Source organism: Mustelus asterias, chromosome 11, assembly GCF_964213995.1.
Source record: "Mustelus asterias chromosome 11, sMusAst1.hap1.1, whole genome shotgun sequence".
Classification (NCBI taxonomy): domain Eukaryota; kingdom Metazoa; phylum Chordata; class Chondrichthyes; order Carcharhiniformes; family Triakidae; genus Mustelus; species Mustelus asterias.
In genome coordinates this window covers 61,793,760-61,813,838 of record NC_135811.1, presented here as the reverse complement: position 1 = coordinate 61,813,838, position 20,079 = coordinate 61,793,760, and the positions used below count along the sequence as shown (strand labels likewise).

The following is a 20,079-nucleotide window of genomic DNA, read 5'->3' as shown; positions in this document are numbered from 1 at the left end:
TCTGGAGTGTTGATTTGCTATGAACCTCGTGACAGAACCCTCAGGCTCCCTAACCGAAGTTCATGGTACTATCTTCCTGCTTTCCTGATGGCATTCTATCCCTGCCCGTCTCTGCAGAGTTTGTTTCCAAACCTGCATGGTTCTTATTAAATGATTACATGCGGTATCTTTTGAGGGTTTGGCCTCCCAGCGCAGCTTTGGCTACTGTCTTTCCTGACTGTAACCCATCAGCACTACTCTGCCTCCTCAACCTATCTAAGGGTCTGGCCCATCTACACTGCTTTGCCTCCTCAATTTCACATGGTAGCCATCAGGCCTACCTGCACAGCTTTGGCACCACTAGCCCACCAGCATGGCTCTACTTTCTACCCTTGCACCTCCTGTTCTGAGTTCTCCTTTCAGAATCTTTTGTCACTCAACCGGACCGTCCTCGGGCAGGCTTTCTGCACTAACTATGGGTTGTAAATAAAATATACTCACCCTGTTTGCAGAACCTTTCCAAAAATACATTGCGAATATCCTGCTGACTACGCCAATTTGTTGGGGTGGACCTCTTCCAAATAATCATGTGAGAGCCACAGACAAGTTATAATAGTTTATTAATGATTCAAGCATGGAGGGAACTACCCCAGAGAAACCTCTGGAGGAGCACCCTCCTGTCATACAACTCTAACACAGCTCTGAGACAGATCTCTAACGCAGTGATCACAGAGACAGCATTGTAATACAGTTCTCAGCTCTACGTCACAGATAAAGTCTGCTTGCACAATTATTCAATATACAGAACATTGTTTTAAAATTCCGAAAGGTTTATTACTAATCCTTCACTCAAAAGTTTGTTTGAAATCTAGCTAGAAAACTGTTCTTCACACAATAGCTAAACAAGTTCAGCTGATGTCAGGAACTTGAGGTATAAGCATCTGATTAACGTATGATTTTATTCTAATGCAGCAGTGATAAATCTATCCCCTCCTTTTTACTAAATCTATTCATTCACGCTTACATTCTGTAACCCAATAAAGTGATTGATGTGTGATCTAATAAAATGATTTTTCTTTGCTGAAATATTATTGAATTGTTCCCAATAAAATTACTGTTCTACTCTGAGGAAGTTAGTGATCTATACTTTACAGATGATTTATTCCTAACCCCAGCAAAGGCATTAATTTTCAAAAGTGAAATCTGATGTTTTATAGGTGTTAATCGACCAGGAAATGAGTCAAGTTACACACGGGGATAACCTTCTTGTCCAACGTCAAGTTGAATGTCTCCTTGATCACAGACTGCAACTCTGTATCAGTCAGCGTTCTCGAGATTCTCAGGTCTATTCCATCTTTACCCTTAAAGATCTCTTCACTGTAGGTCGTACCCTTCAGACTTTTAAATCCATTCGCAGTCTGAAAGCAGGCAAAGGACATATTTGTAAAAAAGGACCGAGGGGATGTTAGCAAGTAGTTAATTTTTTCCTCAAAATCTTCCAGGGTACAAGGTTTCTGGTTAAAGCAGAGGACTTTTTGGTAGGCAAGTTGATTCATTGGAGATGGATTTACATTGCTTTGACCTTCAATGTGAAGTTTTCTTTCCAGTTTATCGAGGTACCAGATACTGTTATCTTCAGTGAGGCGATATGTGCCAGGAAGCTGGGTCTGCTCCTTGCCTGACACCAGCTCGAGGGGTTGTCGCATTTGATAGGATGTTAAAAAGCCCACGTCAGTGACATAATTCTTGGTATCCATGGTCACCCAAAGGAATGCATGCGATGGGTAAGATTCATACTTTTCATTTGGTGGTTTGTACAATCTTGCTGCCACAATCTTCACATTGTATCCCATCTCCTTTAATACCCAATGGAACAACCCATTATGTTCTATACAGCAACCACCTCGATTGTTCCTCACTAATTTATCAAAGATGGTTTCCATGTCGAGAATTATTGTTTCTCCACAGTGCATACCGAGATTGTCATAGGGAATTGATGTGATGTGCTTTTCCAGCAATTTGCTCAGTGTCTCCAGGTCGGGTTTGTTGTCAGGCCCTGAATAGCCAATTCGTGTAAAATATTCAGAAAGGTTCATTTTCTCTGTGTTAAAGATAATAAATCGTAAAGAAAAACATTAAACATCCTAAATGCACCCAGTGGAAAGTTAATAATTGATTTGCTGTTGATTATTTTATTGAATATATTTCTCCACTCTTCATCTTTCTCAGGAATACCCAGTCCCAACTGTTGTCATGGGACCTACAGTTAGACCTTGAGAAATCAAGTGTAGTTATCAGGCCTTGAGAACAGGGCTGAGCCTGGGATTAGCCCCACTGGCCACACTACATGCTGCCAAGGTCCAAGAAATTACTCTTCATGGCCAACCTTCAACCTGCTCCTCCCCCATGGTCTTGTTACTCTCATGGTCTTAATCACTGAATATCATTGGCAGTCTCGCCTGTTGCTCAATGATGCCAGAGAGATCAGCCTAGAGTTGTTCTTTCTCTATACTAGGAATGAAAAGTTATAAATGGCTGAGTCTTTGATTAATAGATGAAATTATCCACCCATTCCACACACCAAGTGATACAAGTCTGTGGAATTCCCCACATTTCATTACCTGGCTTCATCAGTGATGGGTTAAGCCTCAGTTCTTTGCTGGCTTTCTGACTGTGATCTCATTTATCAGTGAAGAGGTTATTACATGATTTGTGAGAGTCTCCAAATGGTTTCCAGACCAGCGAGATTTCCCATTTCCAATGTGTGTCATTCCACCCCCACTTCCCGACCGCCGTCAATTACTTAATGAAAACAACCCTAACCTCTCCAATCTCTCATTGCTGCAGTTTCCAAGCTCTGGCAACATTCTTGTAAATCTCCTCTGCATTTTCTCCAGATCAATTATGTTCTTCTGGTAATAAGGTGAGCAGAACTGTACACAATACTCCAGCTGTAGCCTAACCAGTGTTTCACACAGTTCCATCATTACATCACTACTTTTGTATTCAATACTTCACCCAAAATAGGAAAGCATTGCTTATGCTTTCTTAACCACCTTGTCCACCTGCGCTGTCACCTTCAAGGACCTGTGGTCATGCACTCCAAGATCTCCCACATTCTTAAACCCATTGTAGCTGGTTTCAGCTGCACTCTGTGTCTCTGCACAGGCATCATCAACCATGTCCTCAGTGGGTAGCCCTGTAACCACTGTGGACCCTGAAACATGCCAGGGATCTGAGAGCTACTCAGGATGTATGAGGTGTGCACACTCCCAGGGAGTGCCTCAGCCTCTGGAGAGCCAGGTGCCTCCGTCAACATCTCTCTTGTAAATGAGCCAAAAGAATCATAGTCAGTTCCACAGGTTCCATCTCTCCCTCAAACAAAATGCTGCAAATGTAAAGAGAGAGACTTGACGATTAACATTTGTCTCCTAGGGTGCACTGTTTGCCCAGTCACTATTGGGAGCTGCAGCTTGACAGCCAGTGACTTATGCTAGCCTCCACATTGATGATTAGTCCTTCAGTCACTCCCTCAGTGGGCAAGGCTCCACACCAAACTTGACCCACAGCTTTGGCTACTCTACTGCCCTGAGCTCTGATCTAAGGAGCAGACGTTGTCCATAGCTTCACTCCAAGGCTTTGCACACAGCTTCATCAGTGCAGGCTCCTGTCAAAGTGCACCTTAGCACACATCTGATGAGTCGCCGTGCTCTCCTCACATAGTTTGCCATTGCTAACTGTCTAAGGGGATGTATGTGCTGGCCCAGTCAGCCAATGGTGCAGGGAGACCATAGCAGTCACTGAATCTGGAGGTCAGCACACCAAGGGTAAACTGCTGAGTGACCATCGGTGGCACTCAACACATATTAGTGCTGATTTAGTGAGCAGAGTTGGGTAAGCAGTCAGGGTACAGGGCATGTTAATTGAATTGTAGCTGAAGGAACAACTATAATTGAATGTTCATTACTGACATGCGCCACCTATAGACATCCACCCACACCAACAGTATTTGAGTGGATCTATCAGTCCCTGATGACTGGCCACTCACCCACCACCCTAGCCCAGGCTTCCCTTCCCAGTGTCGGGGCCCTGCAAGAAGGCTGTGTCTGAGGAGCAGAAGGCAGCCTCAGGAACACAAGGCTGTCTTCCCCCTTCTGGCCCTGGCTTATCCCCCCTCCAATGGCCCTGAGTCTTCACCCCTCAACCCTGTAAGTTTGCTCTGTTTTATGCCATTCTTTCCCTGGTACCCGCACTCCTGATATTCCCATGACATTCTCTGGTACCCGCTCTTCCGATATTCCTGAGACATTCCCCAGTACTCGCTCTCCCAATATTCCCTGGACATTCCCTGATGCCCACGGGGCCAATCCTGATATTCCCGAGATATTCTCCGGTATCTGCTTTCCCAATATTAGAAACATAGAAACATAGAAAAACTACAGCACAAAACAGGCCTTTCGGCCCCACAAGTTGTGCTGAACATATCCCTACCTTTTAGGCCTACCTATAACCCTCCATCCTATTAAGTCCCATGTACTCATCCAGGAGTCTCTTAAAAGACCCTATTGAGTTTGCCTCCACCACCACTGACGGCAGCCGATTCCACTCGCCCACCACCCTCTGTGTGAAAAACTTCCCCCGAACATTTCCCCTGTACCTACCCCCCAGCACCTTAAACCTGTGTCCTCTCGTAGCAGCCATTTCCACCCTGGGAAAAAGCCTCTGAGAGTCCACCTGATCTATGCCTCTCAACATCTTATACACCTCTATTAGGTCTCCTCTCATCCTACGTCTCTCCAAGGAGAAAAGACCGAGCTCCCTCAGCCTATCCTCATAAGGTATGCCACTCAATCCAGGCAACATCCTTGTAAATCTCCTCTGCACCCTTTCAATCTTTTCCATATCCTTCCTGTAATGAGGCGACCAGAACTGAGCACAGTACTCCAAATGGGGAGTTTTCTGAGACATTCCCCAGTACTCGCTCTCCCGATATATTCCCCGGCACTCGCTCTTCTAATATTCTCGAGACATTCCCTGGTGCCCGCGGGGCCAATCCCCATGTTCCCTAGACGTTCCCCGGTAACCGTGGGATCTATCCCGATAGTCCCAAGACATTCCCCAGTGCTCTCTTGGGCCTCTGGCAAGATTTCCTGCTCCTGTTGTCAGACCTTAAATCAGGACCTTTGCTGAATTCTATACTGCTCCCAACCCTCAGGTCTGTTGTTCTTCTTGGCCAATTTGTATGCTTCTTCCTTGGATCGAATTTGTATCTCTAATTTCCCTTGTAAATCATGGTTTGGCCACCTTTCCAGTTTTACTTTTGTGCCAGAAAGGAATGAGCACTTGTTGCCGTTCACCAATGCGCTCCTTGAACGTTTGCCATTGCCTATCCACCGTCATCCCTTTAAGTAGCGTTTCCCAATCTATCATAGCCAACTCACACCTCATTGTAGTCTCCTTTATTAACATTCAAGACCCTAGTCTCAGAATCAACTACAGCACTCTCCATCTTGATAAAAAATTATATCATGTTATGGTCGCTCATCCTCAAGGGGTCTTGCACAACTAGTTTGCCAATTATTCAATATACCCAGTCTAGAATGGCCTGCTCTCTAGTTGGTTCCTCAATGTATTGGTCCAGAAAACCATCTGTATACACTCCAGGAATTCTTCCTCTCTGGAATTGTGACTAATTTGATTTGCCCAATCTATAGGCAGATTAAAATCCCTCATAATTACAGATTATCACCTGAATCTCTCATTTCCTGTTCAATGCCATCCCCAACATCACCACTACAGTTTGGGGGTCTGTATACAACCCCCAGTAACGTCTGTATCCCTTGGAGTTTCTTAGTTCTACCCATATAGATTTCATATTGTCAGAGCTAATATCCTTCCTCATTATGGTGTTAATTTCCTTTTTAACCTACAGTGCAATTCCATCACCTTTTCCTTTTTGTCTGTTCTTCCTAAATATTGAATACCCCTGGATGTTCAATCTGTGCGATTAATTCATCCACTTTATTGCGAATGCTCCACACGTTAAGGCACAAAGCTTTTAGACTTGTCTTTTGAACATTACAGGTCCCTTTCCCATTGTCTTTCAGTGAGGCCCCATTTGAATTATAGCCCTTAGTTTATCTGCCTATCACTTTCCTATTACCCTTTCTATCATTGCTTTTTGTCCTTGATTCCCCCTCCTCTGACACCTTGCATAGATTCCCATCCCCCTGCCATTTTAGTTTAAATCCTCCCCAGCCATTCCAGCAAATACTTCCCCCAAGGACATCAGTCCCCGGCCTGCCCAGGTGTAACATGTCCAGCTTGTACATGTTCCACCTTCCTCAAGGTTAGTCATGGCACGAATCAATTCCAGCCTCCTTGACTACCTGAATCCACTACAGTTTGCCTACTGCCCCAACAGGTCCACAGCAGATGCCGTTTCCCTGGCCCTGCACTCAACCCTGGAGCACCTGGATAACAAGGACATCTATGTCAGACTCCTATTTATTGACTACAGCTCAGCCTTCAACACTATTATTCCCACAAAACTCATCTCCAAACTCTGTGGCCTGGGCCCCGGCACCCCCCTCTGCGACTGGATCCTGAACTTCCTAACTCTCACACCACAATCAGTAAGGATAGGCAACAACACCTCCTCCACGATCATCCTCAGCACCGGTGCCCCACAAGGCTGTGTTCCCAGCCCCCCTACTATATTTCTTGTACACCTATGACTGTGTGGCCAAATTCCCCTCCAATTCGATTTTCAAGTTTGCTGACGACACCACCGTAGTGGGTCAGATCTCAAACAATGACGAAACAGAGTACAGGAATAAGATAATCTGGTGAACTGGTGTGGCAACAATAATCTCTCCCTCAATATCAACAAAACGAAGGAGATTGCCATCGACTTCAGGAAGCGTAAAGGAGAACATGCCCCTGTCTACATCAATGGGGACGAAGTAGAAAGGGTTAAAAGCTTCAAGTTTTTAGGTGTCCAGATCACCAACAACCTGTCCTGGTCCCCCCAATGCCGACACTATAGTTAAGAAAGTCCACCATTCCCTCTACTTTCTCAGAAGACTAAGGAAATTTGGCATGTCAGCTACGACTCTCACGAACCTTTACAGATGCACCATAGGAAGCATTCTTTCTGGTTGTATCACAGCTTGGTATGTCTCCTGCTCTGCCCAAGACCACAAGGAAATACAAAAGGTCGTGAATGTAGCCCAATCCATCACGCAAACCAGCCTCCCATCCATTGACTCTGTCTACATTCCCGCTGCCTCGGCAAAGCATCCAGCATAATTAAGGACCCCACGCACTCCCACCTTCTTCCTTTGGGAAAAAGATACAAAAGTCTGAGGTCACGTACCAACTGACTCAAGAACAGCTTCTTCACTGCTGCTGCCAGACTTTTGAATGGATTTACCTTGCATTAAGTTGATCTTTCTCTGCACCCTAGCTATGACTGTAATGCTACATTCTGCACTCTCTCGTTTCCTTCTCTATGAATGGTATGTTTTGTCTGTATAGCGCGCAAGAAACAATACTTTTCACTGTATGTTAATACATGTGACATTAATAAATCAAATCAAAATCAGAACTGGTCCCAATGCCTCAGGAATCTGAAACCCTCCCCCTCACACCATCTCTTCAGCCACATATTCTTCCAATATATCCTGCCATTTCTACTTTGACTAGCACATGATACTGATAGTATTCCTGAGATTATTGCTTTTGACATCTGACTTCTCAACTTTCTTCCTGACACCCTATATTCTGCTTTTAGGACCTCATCCCTTTTCTAACCTATGTTATTGGTATCAATGTGTATCACAACCACTGGCTGTTCACCCTCCCCCTTCAGAATGCCTGTATCCTCTCCAAGACATCCTTGACTCTAGCACCAGGGAGGCAACATATCATCCTGGAGACTCGTTTGCAGCCACAGAAACACCTATTTATTTCCCTTACAATTTAATCCCCTATAACTATTACATTCTCACACTTATAACCCTCCCCTCTGCAACAGAACCAACCGTAGTGCAACGGATTTGGCTGTTGCTGTTTTCCTGAGGTTCATTCTCCTCAACAGTATCCAAAGCGGTATATTTGTTTTTCAGGGAAATAGCCAGAGGGGATTCCTGTGCTGCCTGCCTCACCCTCTTGCAGTGCCTGGTGTTCACCCACTTCTTTCTGCCTGGGGAATCTTAGCCTGCAGTGTGACTGCCTCTCTATACGTGCTATCCATGATACTCACTGTCTCACGGATGCTCCACAGTGTCCCCAGCTGCTGCTCCAGCTCCAAAATCCAGCTTCCAGGAGCTGCAGCTGGAGACACTTCCTGTACCTCTGCTGGCCCCAGGCACTGGAAATGTTTCCATCTTCCCACATGGAGCACGGGAAGCACAACACGGCTTAGAGCTCTTCTGCCATGACCTACCCCTTTAACTTAAACCTTTGGAAGATGCTTGCTATCAGATTATATCCAATTCTCAGGGTCCTTCTTTCCTGGTTCTCGTTAATACCGAATATACCTCCAACAAACTATGAACCACAAAAATTATGTCTGAAAATATAAGTGATGAAAGTATTAAATACTTATCTGCTGCTTATCAATCAGCGTTCTCCCTGTGTCCTCTACTTCTGCAGCAGGGCAAGACCACTCTCTGAAGGTTTAAAAGTTAGAAAATGAAAAGAAAAAGCAAAAAGCACCTCTTTCCCCTCTGCACTGAATTCCCACTGAGCTCCAAATTCCCGATACCCACACTTACTCAGGCTGTGTCTCACTCCGGTGGGTTTTCTCTCCCACTGTCCACACACAAAGCTAACTGCAAGTGCATTTTTATGCCCTTTTCTTAAACAGACCTGAGGTGAGCTAATATGACTCACACACTAGTTAAACTTCATAAGTATCCATACAAATTGAGGCACTAATCAGGCGTGAGGTGATCGATAGTTAACTGATACTCAGCTAGCTGGGTCAGCTCCATATTTACCTTTTATCTAGAGTACTAAACTTACACTGTTCATGCATAATGGTGTGCGGGGGGTGGGGGAGGGGGAGGCAGATCGTGGGTCAGGGTGTTCGGAGGATTGTGGGTCTGGGTGTTCGGAGGATTGTGGGTCTGGGTGTGGGGGGGAGGATTGTGGGTCTGGGTGTGGGGGGGATTGTGGGTCTGGGTGTGAGGGGGATTGTGGGTCTGGGTGTGAGGGGGGATTGTGGTCTGGGTATGGGGGGGAGGATTGTGGGTCTGGGTGTGAGGGGGAATTGTGGTCTGGGTATGGGGGGGAGGATTGTGGGTCTGGGTGTGAGGGGGAATTGTGGGTCTGGGTGTGAGGGGGATTGTGGGTCTGGGTATGAGGGGGATTGTGGGTCTGGGTGTGAGGGGGATTGTGGGTCTGGGTGTGAGGGGGATTGTGGGTCTGGGTGTGAGGGGAATTGTGGGTCTGGGTGTGAGGGGGATTGTAGGCCTGGGTGTGAGGGGGATTGTGGGTCTGGGTGTGAGGGGGATTGTGGGTCTGGGTCGTTAAGTATGTTACCGCATGGTAGGTTGTTGCACAAGGTTAAATCTCACGGGATCCAGGGTGAGGTATCTAAATGGATACAAAATTGGCTTCTTGACAGAAGCCAAAGGGTGGTTGTAGAGGGTTGTTTTTCAAACTGGAGGCCTGTGACCAGCGGTGTGCCTCAGGGATCAGTACTGGGTCCACTGTTATTTGTCATTTATATTAATGATTTGGATGAGAATATAGGAGGCATGGTTAGTAAGTTTGCAGATGACACTAAGATTGGTGGCATAATGGACTGTGAAGAAAGTTATCTCCAATTGTAACGGGATCTTGATCAATTGGGCCAGTGAGCTGACGAATGGCAGATGGAGTTTAATTTAGACAAATGCGAGGTGATGCATTTTGATAGATTGAACCAGGGCAGGACTTGCTCAGTTAATGGTAGGGCGTTGGGGAGAGTTACAGAACAAAGAGATCTAGGGGTACATGTTCATAGCTCCTTGAAAGTGGAGTCACAGGTGGACAGAGTGGTGAAGAAGGTATTTGGCATACTTGGTTTCATCGGTCAGAACATTGAATACAGGAGTTGGAATGTCTTGTTGAAGTTGTACAAGACATGGGTAAGGCCACACTTGGAATATTGTGTGCAATTCTGGTCACCCTATTATAGAAAGGATATTATTAAACTAGAAAGAGTGCAGAAAAGATTTACTAGGATGCTACCGGGACTTGATGGATTGAGTTATAAGGAGAGGCTGGATAGACTGGGACTTTTTTCTATGGAGCGTAGGAGGCTGAGGGGTGATCTTTTGAGGTCTATAAAATAATGAGGGGCACAGATCAGCGAGATAGTCAATATCTTTTCCCAAAGGTAGGGGAGTCTAAAACTAGAGGGCATAGGTTTAAGGTGAGAGGGGAGAGATACAAAAGTGTCCAGAGGGGCAATTTTTTCACACAGAGGGTGGTGAGTGTCTGGAACAAGCTGCCAGAGGTAGTAGTAGAGGCGGGTACAATTTTGTCTTTTAAAAAGCATTTAGATAGTTACATGGGTATGATGGGTATAGAGGGATATGGGCCAAATATGGGCAATTGGGATTAGCTTAAGGGTTTTAAAAAAGAAAGGGTGACATGAACAAGTTGGGCCAAAGGGCCTGTTTCCATGCTGTAAACCTCTATAACTCTATGTTCAAGGCTGAGAGAAATGGATTTTTAATCAGTAAGGGAATCGAGAGATTAAGGCAAGAAAGTGGAGTTGAGGATTATCATTTCAGATCAGTCATGATCTCATTGAATGGTGAAGCAGACTCGATGGGCCAAATGTCTGCTCCTACGTCTTAGCCCAGCCCATCACACAAACCAGCCTCCCATCCACTGATTACATCTACACTTCCCTCTGCCTCGGAAAAGCACCCAGCATAATTAAGGACCCCACGCACCCTGGACATTCTCTCTTCCATCTTTTTCCGTTGGGAAAAAGATGCAAAAGCCTGAGATCATGTATCAACCGACTGAAGAACAGCTTCTTCCCTGCTGCCCTCAGACTTTTGAATGGACCTATCATATATTAAGTTGATCTTTCTCTCCACCCTAGCTATGACTGTAACACTACATTCTGCACCCTCTCCTTTCCTTCTCCCCTATGTACTCTATGAACGGTATGCTTTGTGTAGCGCGCAAGAAACATTACTTTTTACTGTATCCCAATACATGTGACAATAATAAATCAAACCAAACCAAATCAAATCTCGCACCTATATCACTTACCTGCAATTCAACAAACCAATGAGCCTCAAACTCTCTTGTTCCAAACTCCGGGGAGGGATCTGGATGGAGTGATATTTCTCTGACTGGACTGTCACAGAATGAAGGTCACTCTTCAGGAATCTGTCACTCTTCTCCCCCTGTGCCTTGTTGACAAGAGAAAGAAATTGTCCGATAAGGTGACTGTGATGGCGGTGAACCCAACTCAGAATGTGATGTAAGAGTTGTTCGACTGTGAGGGAGGCTGAGTGTTGATTTGAATTGACAATCTTTTCATTTGTTTGTTTCAAGGAGGAAGGTGTGGCTAAACCAGCAGCACTTTAGAAATAATTACATCACATATAAATATCACACGGTATGGATCTTACCAACGTGTTACATCTTAAGTTACATAAAATTATATAGAAAATACATCACCTAAACTGGCCTGCACACCCACTGCTGAATGCTGGTATTCATATTCCAGATCAGTCTCTTCCCACCCTAATTACCTCTCCCCACCCAGGCCTTGTATTCCCTGTTCCTTTCTCCAGCATGTATGTATCCATAAGACCATAAGACCATAAGACATAGGAGCGGAAGTAAGGCCATTCGGCCCATCGAGTCCACTCCACCATTCAATCATGGTTGATTTCAACTCCATTTACCCGCTCTCTCCCCATAGCCCTTAATTCCTCGAGAAATCAAGAATTTATCAATTTCTGTCTTGAAGACGCTCAACGTCTCGGCCTCCACAGCCCTCTGTGGCAATGAATTCCACAGACCCACCACTCTCTGGCTGAAGAAATTTCTCCTCATCTCTGTTCTAAAGTGACTCCCTTTTATTCTAAGGCTGTGCCCCCGCGTCCTAGTCTCCCCTGTTAATGGAAACAACTTCCCTACGTCCATCCTATCTAAGCCGTTCATTATCTTGTAAGTTTCTATCAGATCTCCCCTCAACCTCCTAAACTCCAATGAATATAATCCCACGATCCTCAGACGTTCATCGTATGTCAGGCCTACCATTCCTGGGATCATCCGTGTGAATCTCCGCTGGACCCGCTCCAGTGCCAGTATGTCCTTCCTGAGGTGTGGGGCCCAAAATTGCTCACAGTACTCCAAATGGGGCCTAACCAGTGCTTTATAAAGCCTCAGAAGTACATCCCTGCTTTTGTATTCCAAGCCTCTTGAGATAAATGACAACATTACATTTGCTTTCTTAATTACGGACTCAACCTGCAAGTTTACCTTTAGAGAATCCTGGACTAGGACTCCCAAGTCCCTTTGCACTTTAGCATTATGAATTTTGTCACCGTTTAGAAAATAGTCCATGCCTCTATTCTTTTTTCCAAAGTGTACGACCTCGCACTTGCCCACGTTGAATTTCATCAGCCACTTCTTGGACCACTCTCCTAAACTGTCTAAATCTTTCTGCAGCCTCCCCACCTCCTCAATACTACCTGCCCCTCCACCTATCTTTGTATCATCGGCAAACTTGGCCAGAATGCTCCCAGTCCCGTCATCTAGATCGTTAATATATAAAGAGAACAGCTGTGGCCCCAACACTGAACCCTGCGGGACACCACTTGTCACCGGTTGCCATTCTGAGAAAGAACCTTTTATCCCAACTCTCTGCCTTCTGTCTGACAGCCAATCGTCAATCCATGTTAGTACCTTGCCTCGAATACCATGGGCCCTTATTTTACTCAGCAGTCTCCCGTGAGGCACCTTGTCAAAGGCCTTTTGGAAGTCAAGATAGATAACATCCATTGGCTCTCCTTGGTCTAACCTATTTGTTATCTCTTCAAAGAACTCTAACAGGTTTGTCAGGCACGACCTCCCCTTACTAAATCCATGCTGACTTGTCTTAATCCGACCCTGCACTTCCAAGAATTTAGAAATCTCATCCTTAACGATGGATTCTAGAATTTTGCCAACAACTGAGGTTAGGCTAATTGGCCTATAATTTTCCATCTTTTTTCTTGTTCCCTTCTTGAACAGTGGGGTTACAACAGCGATTTTCCAATCCTCGAGAAGGTTCGATTCACCATGCCCAGTTTCGGGCAAACCTGGAAATGAAAGGTAACAGTAAAGCCTGTCTGAACTGGTTTACCTTAAAACAGAACTCCGCTGTTAGTGCTCACAATTTTACTGATTTTCTACTAGGCTGTTAACATTTTTAACTGTTTTTTCCTTACAACTCATTCTGAGGATCGAGATCTTGCAGCCTGTTCTTGCTCATTAGATTGGAAACATACAGATGACAAAACAGTTTGCTGAACACACAGAATAAGGTACATAAACTGTGAGTGTTGAACAGTACAAGAGAAGGAAGAAGCACCATGTTGGATATGAACAGTAGTTATTTATCAAAATTCACTGGACTCTGGGGTAGTGCCGGCGGATTGGAAAACGGCTAATGTTACCCCGCTGTTCAAAAAAGGAAATAGACAAAAGGCGGGTAACTATAGGCCGGTTAGCTTAATGTCTGTAGTTGGGAAAATGCTGGAATCCATCATTAAAGAAGAAATAGCAGGCCATCTGGATAAGAATGGTTCGATTAAGCAGACGCAGCATGGATTCATGAGGGGAAAGTTGTGCTTGACGAACTTGTTGGATTTTTATGAAGATGTGACTAGTGCGGTTGACGGAGGGGAACCGGTGGATGCGGTGTTTTTGGATTTCCAAAAGGCGTTTGATAAGGTGCCTCACAAAAGGTTGCTGAAGAAGATTGGGTCACACGGAGTTGGGGGTAGGGTGTTAGCGTGGATTGGGGATTGGCTATCCGACAGGAAGCAGAGAGTCGGAATAAATGGGTGCTTTTCTAGTTGGCGGATGGTAACTAGTGGCGTGCCGCAGGGATCGGTACTGGGGCCTCAACTATTTACCATTTATACAGACGATCTGGAGGAGGGGACTGAGTGTAGGGTAACAAAGTTTGCAGACGACACAAAGATAAGTGGAAAAGTGAATCGTGTGGAGGGCGTAGAAGGTCTGCAGAGAGATTTGGACAGGCTGAGTGAGGATCTGGCAGATGGAGTATAACGTTGACAAATGTGAGGTTATTCACTTTGGAGGAAATAATAGCAAATTGGATTATTATCTAAATGGAAAAAAATTACAACATGCTACTGTGCAAAGGGACCTGGGGGTCCTTGTGCATGAGACGCAAAAACCCAGTCTGCAGGTGCAACAGGTGATCAAGAAGGCAAATGGGATGTTGGCCTATATCGCAAGGGGGATAGAATATAAAAGCAGAGATGTCTTGCTGCATCTGTACAGGGCATTGGTGAGGCCGCAGCTGGAATACTGTGTGCAGTATTGGTTCCCTTATTTGCGGAAGGATATATTGGCCTTGGAGGGAGTGCAGAGAAGGTTCACCAGGTTGATACCAGAGATGAGGGGTGTTGATTATGAGGAGAGACTGAGCAGATTGGGTTTGTACTCGTTGGAATTTAGAAGGCTGAGGGGGGATCTTATAGAGACCTATAAGATAATGAAGGGGCTGGATAGGGTAGAGGTGGAGAGATTCTTTCCACTTAGAAAGGAAGCTAGAACTAGAGGGCACAGCCTCAAAATAAAGGGGGGTCAGTTTAGGACAGAGTTGAGGAGGAACTTCTTCTCTCAGAGGGTGGTGAATCTCTGGAATTCTCTGCCCACTAAAGTGGTGGAGGCTACCTCGTTGAATATGTTTAAATCACGGATAGATGGATTCCTGATCGGTAAGGGAATTAGGGCTTATAGGAATCAGGCGGGTAAGTGGAACTGATCCACTTCAGATCAGCCATGATCTTATTGAATGGCGGGGCAGGCTCGAGGGGCTAGATGGCCTACTCCTGCTCCTATTTCTTATGTTCTTATGTTCTTAACAGAGTAAGGACAAGAAATGGAGACAGTGCAGAAATTTTCTGACCGTTCCTGTTGGCAGAATCTTCCTACCACCTTTTCCCCCAACCCTTCCCCCGCCATGGGGTCCCCAGCAGCAGGAGGTGCAAACAACTGGAAACTCTGTTGACAGCGGCAGGACTAAAAAATCGCGCCACCATAGTGAATGTGTGGGGTTGTGGGGATAGGGCAAGAAAGAGGGGCTGGGTAAGACACTCTGTCAGAGAGTAGGTGTAGACTCATAGGCCAAATGCCTTCCTGTTGGAATTGTATGATTCTATCGATGTGTTGGGCTTACTGGCCTCTATTTTCCTGCTTTCTGAATAAATGTTCCATTCCACAGGGAGCCTTCCAGGATCTAAGGAATTAGATTATAACCAATGCCTCCACTATGTCTGCCTGTTGGACGCAGGCCATCAGGTCCTTACAACTTGTCAGCCTTTAGGTCTAATAGTTTTCTTCATACGTTTTCCCTGGTGATGGTGATTGTTTAATGATTTTCAGGTATCTTTGGAAAATTTTCTAAGTGTTATACAGTGAAACAGTGACAAGGAATGGATTTTCCGAGTCAGGATGACTCAGGAGCCCTTTGAAAATGGTGGCTAGGCTCTCATTCTAATATTCTCAACCCCATTCCCAGGGTTGCTGATTTTCAGAACATCTTTTAAGGGTGCTGGCTGGAGTTTTGATGGATTTCTGGGCTCTCATTATATATTCTTGGTTGAGAACCCATGCATTCATCATTGAACATCTGAGTCCCAGAGAAAAAATTGCTCTTCGATCTCGACTATCAATTGTATAATTTTTGTTTTACGCAAGGATAAGAGGTTTCTAGTGCTTACAGTTTCGGATATTGAATCTTTAAAGGGTTTGGATGAATGACACTTTCATTACCCTATAGTAAATTGACTTTTTATTCCATTGTGTGAAGTTAGGACTGAATGCCCATTTCTTTTTAAAGTCTTTTTTTATGCATCCTATTGTCACTGAAGGGTTTATTGGTTTTCTACAGGTCAAGAAGTATGGAAGTGCAGCATCTTGGCATAGGGAACATGAGGGATGATGCAGGATGGGTAGAGGGACATAGTTTGGCATGGAACAAATGAGGGACCGTGGAGGGAGGGTGGAGGAACACAGCACAACGAAGGTGTGGACAATGGGGTCCTGGATGTCTCTGAGCGGGTAGGAAGCATCCTAAAAAAGGTGGGTAACCAGACAGACGGCATTGTCCACATTGGTGCAAATGACATAGGCAGGAAGAGCAGGGAGGTCCTGCAAGAGCAATTCAGGGAGTTGGGTAGTAGGCTAAAAAGCAGGGCCTCTAGGGTAGCGATCTCTGGACTGCTCCCAGTGCCACAAGCTAGTGAGGCTAAGAACAGGGAGACTGTACAGCTGAACGCATGGTGAAAGGACTGGTGCAGGAGGGAGGGTTTCGAATTCGTGAATCACTGGGAAGTCTTCAAGAGAGGATGGCACCTGTACAAGAAGGACGGGTTGCACCTAAACTTGGGGGGTACGAATATCCTAGCTGGGAGTTTTGCTAGTGTGGTTCGGGTGGGTTTAAACTAATGTGGCAGGGGGGTGGGGATCAGAACAATAGGTCAATAAGCATAGAGGCTGGGGACGAGGTTGGGGCCAAGACAAGGCTATCTAAGAGGAAGAGTATTCTGAGGGAGGATGACCTCAGTGGGCCTGGAGGTCTGGAGTGCATCTGCTTCAATGCAAGGAGTGTCACGGGCAATACAGACGAACTTAGAGCCTTAATGCTTGCGCGGAACTTGGATGTGGTTGCAGTGACGGAGACTTGGTTAAAAGAAGGACAGGACTGGCAGCTGAATATTCCGGGGTATAAGTGTTTTAGGCGAGACAGAGGAGGGGCTAGAAGAGGTCGGGGAGTAACAATACTGGTTAGGGAGCATATTACAGCGGTACAGAGGGTGGACAATATGGAAGGGTCAGGTAACGAGTCACTGTGGGTGGAGCTCAGAAACAGGAAGGGCGCAGTCACTATGCTGGGGGTATACGACAGGCCTCCCAACAGCCCACGGGAAGTTGAGGAACGGATATGTAATGAGATTCTGGACAGGTGCAGAAAAAATATGGTTGTTGTAGTGGGAGACTTTAATTTCCCTTGTATAGACTGGAAATCGCTTAGGGCTGGGGGCCTGGACGGGGAAGAATTTATAAAATGCGTACAGGAAGGTTCTTTGGAACAATATGTTGACAGTCCAACTAGAGAGGGGGCTATACTGGACCTAGTACTGGAGAATGAGCCCGGTCAGGTCATCAAAGTTTCAGTGGGGGAACATGTGGCAAATAGTGACCACAATTCTGTAAACATTAGGATAGTAATGGAAAAAGATGAGTGTTGTCCTATAGGTAAGGTGCTGAATTGGGGGAAGCCTAACTACAACCGGATTAGGCAGGATTTGGTGGCTGTTGATTGGGAGAGGCTGTTCGAGGGTAAATCCACTTCTGGCATGTGGGAGTCTTTTAAGGAGCAGTTGATAGGACTGCAGGAGAGGCATGTGCCTGTAAAGAGGAAGGATAGGAAAGGTAGGATTCGAGAGCCGTGGATAACCAGTGAAATTGTGGGTCTAATCAAAAAGAAAAAAGAGGCATACATGAGGTCCAGGCAGCTAAAAACAGATGAAGCACTGGAGGAATACAGAGAAAGTAGAAAATAACTCAAACAGGGACTTGGAAGGGCAAAAAGGGGTCACAAAATGTCCTTGGCAGACAGGATTAAGGAGAATCCTAAGGCATTTTATACATACGTTAGGAACAAGACGGTTGTTAGGAAAAGAATCGGACCTCTCAGGGACAAAGGAGGGGAATTATGCTTAGAACCAAAGGAAGTAGGTGAGATCCTAAACGAATACTTTGCATCAGTATTCACAAAGGAGAGGGACATGTTGACTGGTACTGTCTCGGAGAGATGTGTTGACCCGTTAGAAAAAAATCTCAATTACAAGGGAGGAAGTGTTAGGTTTTTTAGGAAACATTAAGACAGACAAATCCCCAGGGCCGGTTGGCATCTATCCTAGACTCCTCAGGGAGGCGAGAGATGAAATTGCTGGGCCTCTAACAGAAATCTTTGTCTCTGCACTGGACACAGGTGAGGTCCCAGAGGATTGGAGGATAGCAAATGTGGTCCCATTATTTAAGAAGGGTAGCAAGGATAACCCGGGTAATTATAGGCCGGTGAGCTTGACGTCCGTGGTAGGGAAGTTGTTGGAGAAGATTCTTAGAGATAGGATATATGCGCATTTAGAACTGAATAATCTCATTAGCAATAGACAGCATGGTTTTGTATGAGGGAGGTCATGCCTCACAAATTTGGTTGAGTTTTTTGAGGAGGTGACAAAAACGATTGGCGAGGGAAGGGCCATGGATGTCGTCTATATGGATTTTAGTAAAGCGTTTGACAAGGTCCCTCATGGCAGGCTGGTGCAAAAGGTTAAATCTCACGGGATAAAAGGTGAGCTAGCTAGATGGGGGGAGAACTGGCTTAGCCATAGAAGACAGAGGGTAACAGTGGAGGGGTCTTTTTCCGGTTGGAGGTCTGTGACTAGTGGTGTTCCGCAGGGCTCTGTACTGGGACCTCTGCTGTTTGTGATACATATAAATGATTTGGAGGAAGATGTAACTGGTGTGATCAGTAAGTTTGCGGATGACACGAAGATTGCTGGAGTTGCGGATAGTGATGAACATTGTCAGAGAATACAGCAGGATATAGATAGGCTGGAACATTGGGCAGAGAAATGGCAGATGGAATTTAGTCCAGATAAATGCGAAGTGATGCATTTCGGTAGATCTAATGTAAGGGGAAGCTATACAATAAATGGCAGAACCAACAGGAGTATAGACACACAGAGGGACCTGGGTGTACAAGTCCACAGATCGTTAAAGGTGGCAGCACAGGTGGAGAGGGTGGTCAAGAAGGCATATAGCATGCTTGCCTTTATAGGACGGGGCATAGAGTATAAAAGTTGGGGTCTGATGTTGCAGATGTATAGAACGTTGTTTCGGCCACATTTGGAATACTGTGTCCAGTCCTGGTCGCCACACTACCAGAAGGACGTGGAGGCTTTGGAGAGAGTACAGAGAAGGTTTACCAGGATGTTGCCTGGTATGGAGGGCCTTAGCTATGAGGAGAGATTGGGTAAACTGGGGTTGTTCTCCCTGGAAAGACGGAGAATGAGGGGCGACCAAATAGAGGTGTATAAAATTATGAAGGGCATAGATAGGGTGAACAGTGTGAAGCTTTTTCCCAGGTCGGAGGTGACGAACACAAGGGGTCACGGGTTCAAGGTGAGGGGGGCAAGGTTCAACACAGATGTCAGGGGAACGTATTTTACACAGAGGGTGGTGGGGGCCTGGAATGCACTGCCAAGCAAGGTGATTGAGGCAGACACGCTGAGATCATTTAAGACTTGTCTAGATAGCCACGTGAACAGACTGGGAATAGAGGGATACAAAAGAATGGTCTAGTGGGCACATGAGCGGCGCGGGCTTGGAGGGCCGAAGGGCCTGTTCCAGTGCTGTATTGTTCTTTGTTCTTTGTTGAACGGGCCATATATCCTTTAGACTCAGCTCAGTAAGCCCAGCCCCTCTTTCTGTCATCAGTGATTCAAATCTGTAGCTGTCCTTAAAGACCCCATTACATGTTCTCTTGTGGGATCACCAAATGAATTTTATAGTTCCCATCTACTGGACCTCCACCCGGTTGAGTGATCACTAGTTTACGCCTTCCTCGGTGAATGTTAAGGAAGTTTAATGAGTACAGGGAGGCAAATAAAAGTCGGGGAATGGTTCCAAATCTCAAATCTTCAATGTCAGATCTAACCTCATCTATCAGATCTCTGGGGAGATTACTGTATACCCATCCTTTGACTTAGACCGCAGTAGTCCTAGTTATCCCTTCAGCTACTTGGTGAAGTTTTCTTAAGCTTT

General features: G+C 45.6%; 1 protein-coding gene across 1 annotated transcript; it reads right to left on the bottom strand.

Moving 5' to 3' along the window:
• Window positions 1–685: 685 nt before the first annotated feature.
• LOC144500923 (arylamine N-acetyltransferase 2-like) lies at window positions 686–8,651 on the bottom strand. The gene is made up of 2 exons (XM_078224423.1): window positions 8,609–8,651; window positions 686–2,084 (listed from the first exon to the last, which is right to left on the bottom strand). The coding sequence occupies exon 2, from the start codon at window positions 2,073–2,075 to the stop codon at window positions 1,200–1,202; it is 876 nt and encodes a 291-aa protein (XP_078080549.1). The 5' UTR covers window positions 2,076–2,084; window positions 8,609–8,651; the 3' UTR covers window positions 686–1,199.
• Window positions 8,652–20,079: the final 11,428 nt, after the last annotated feature.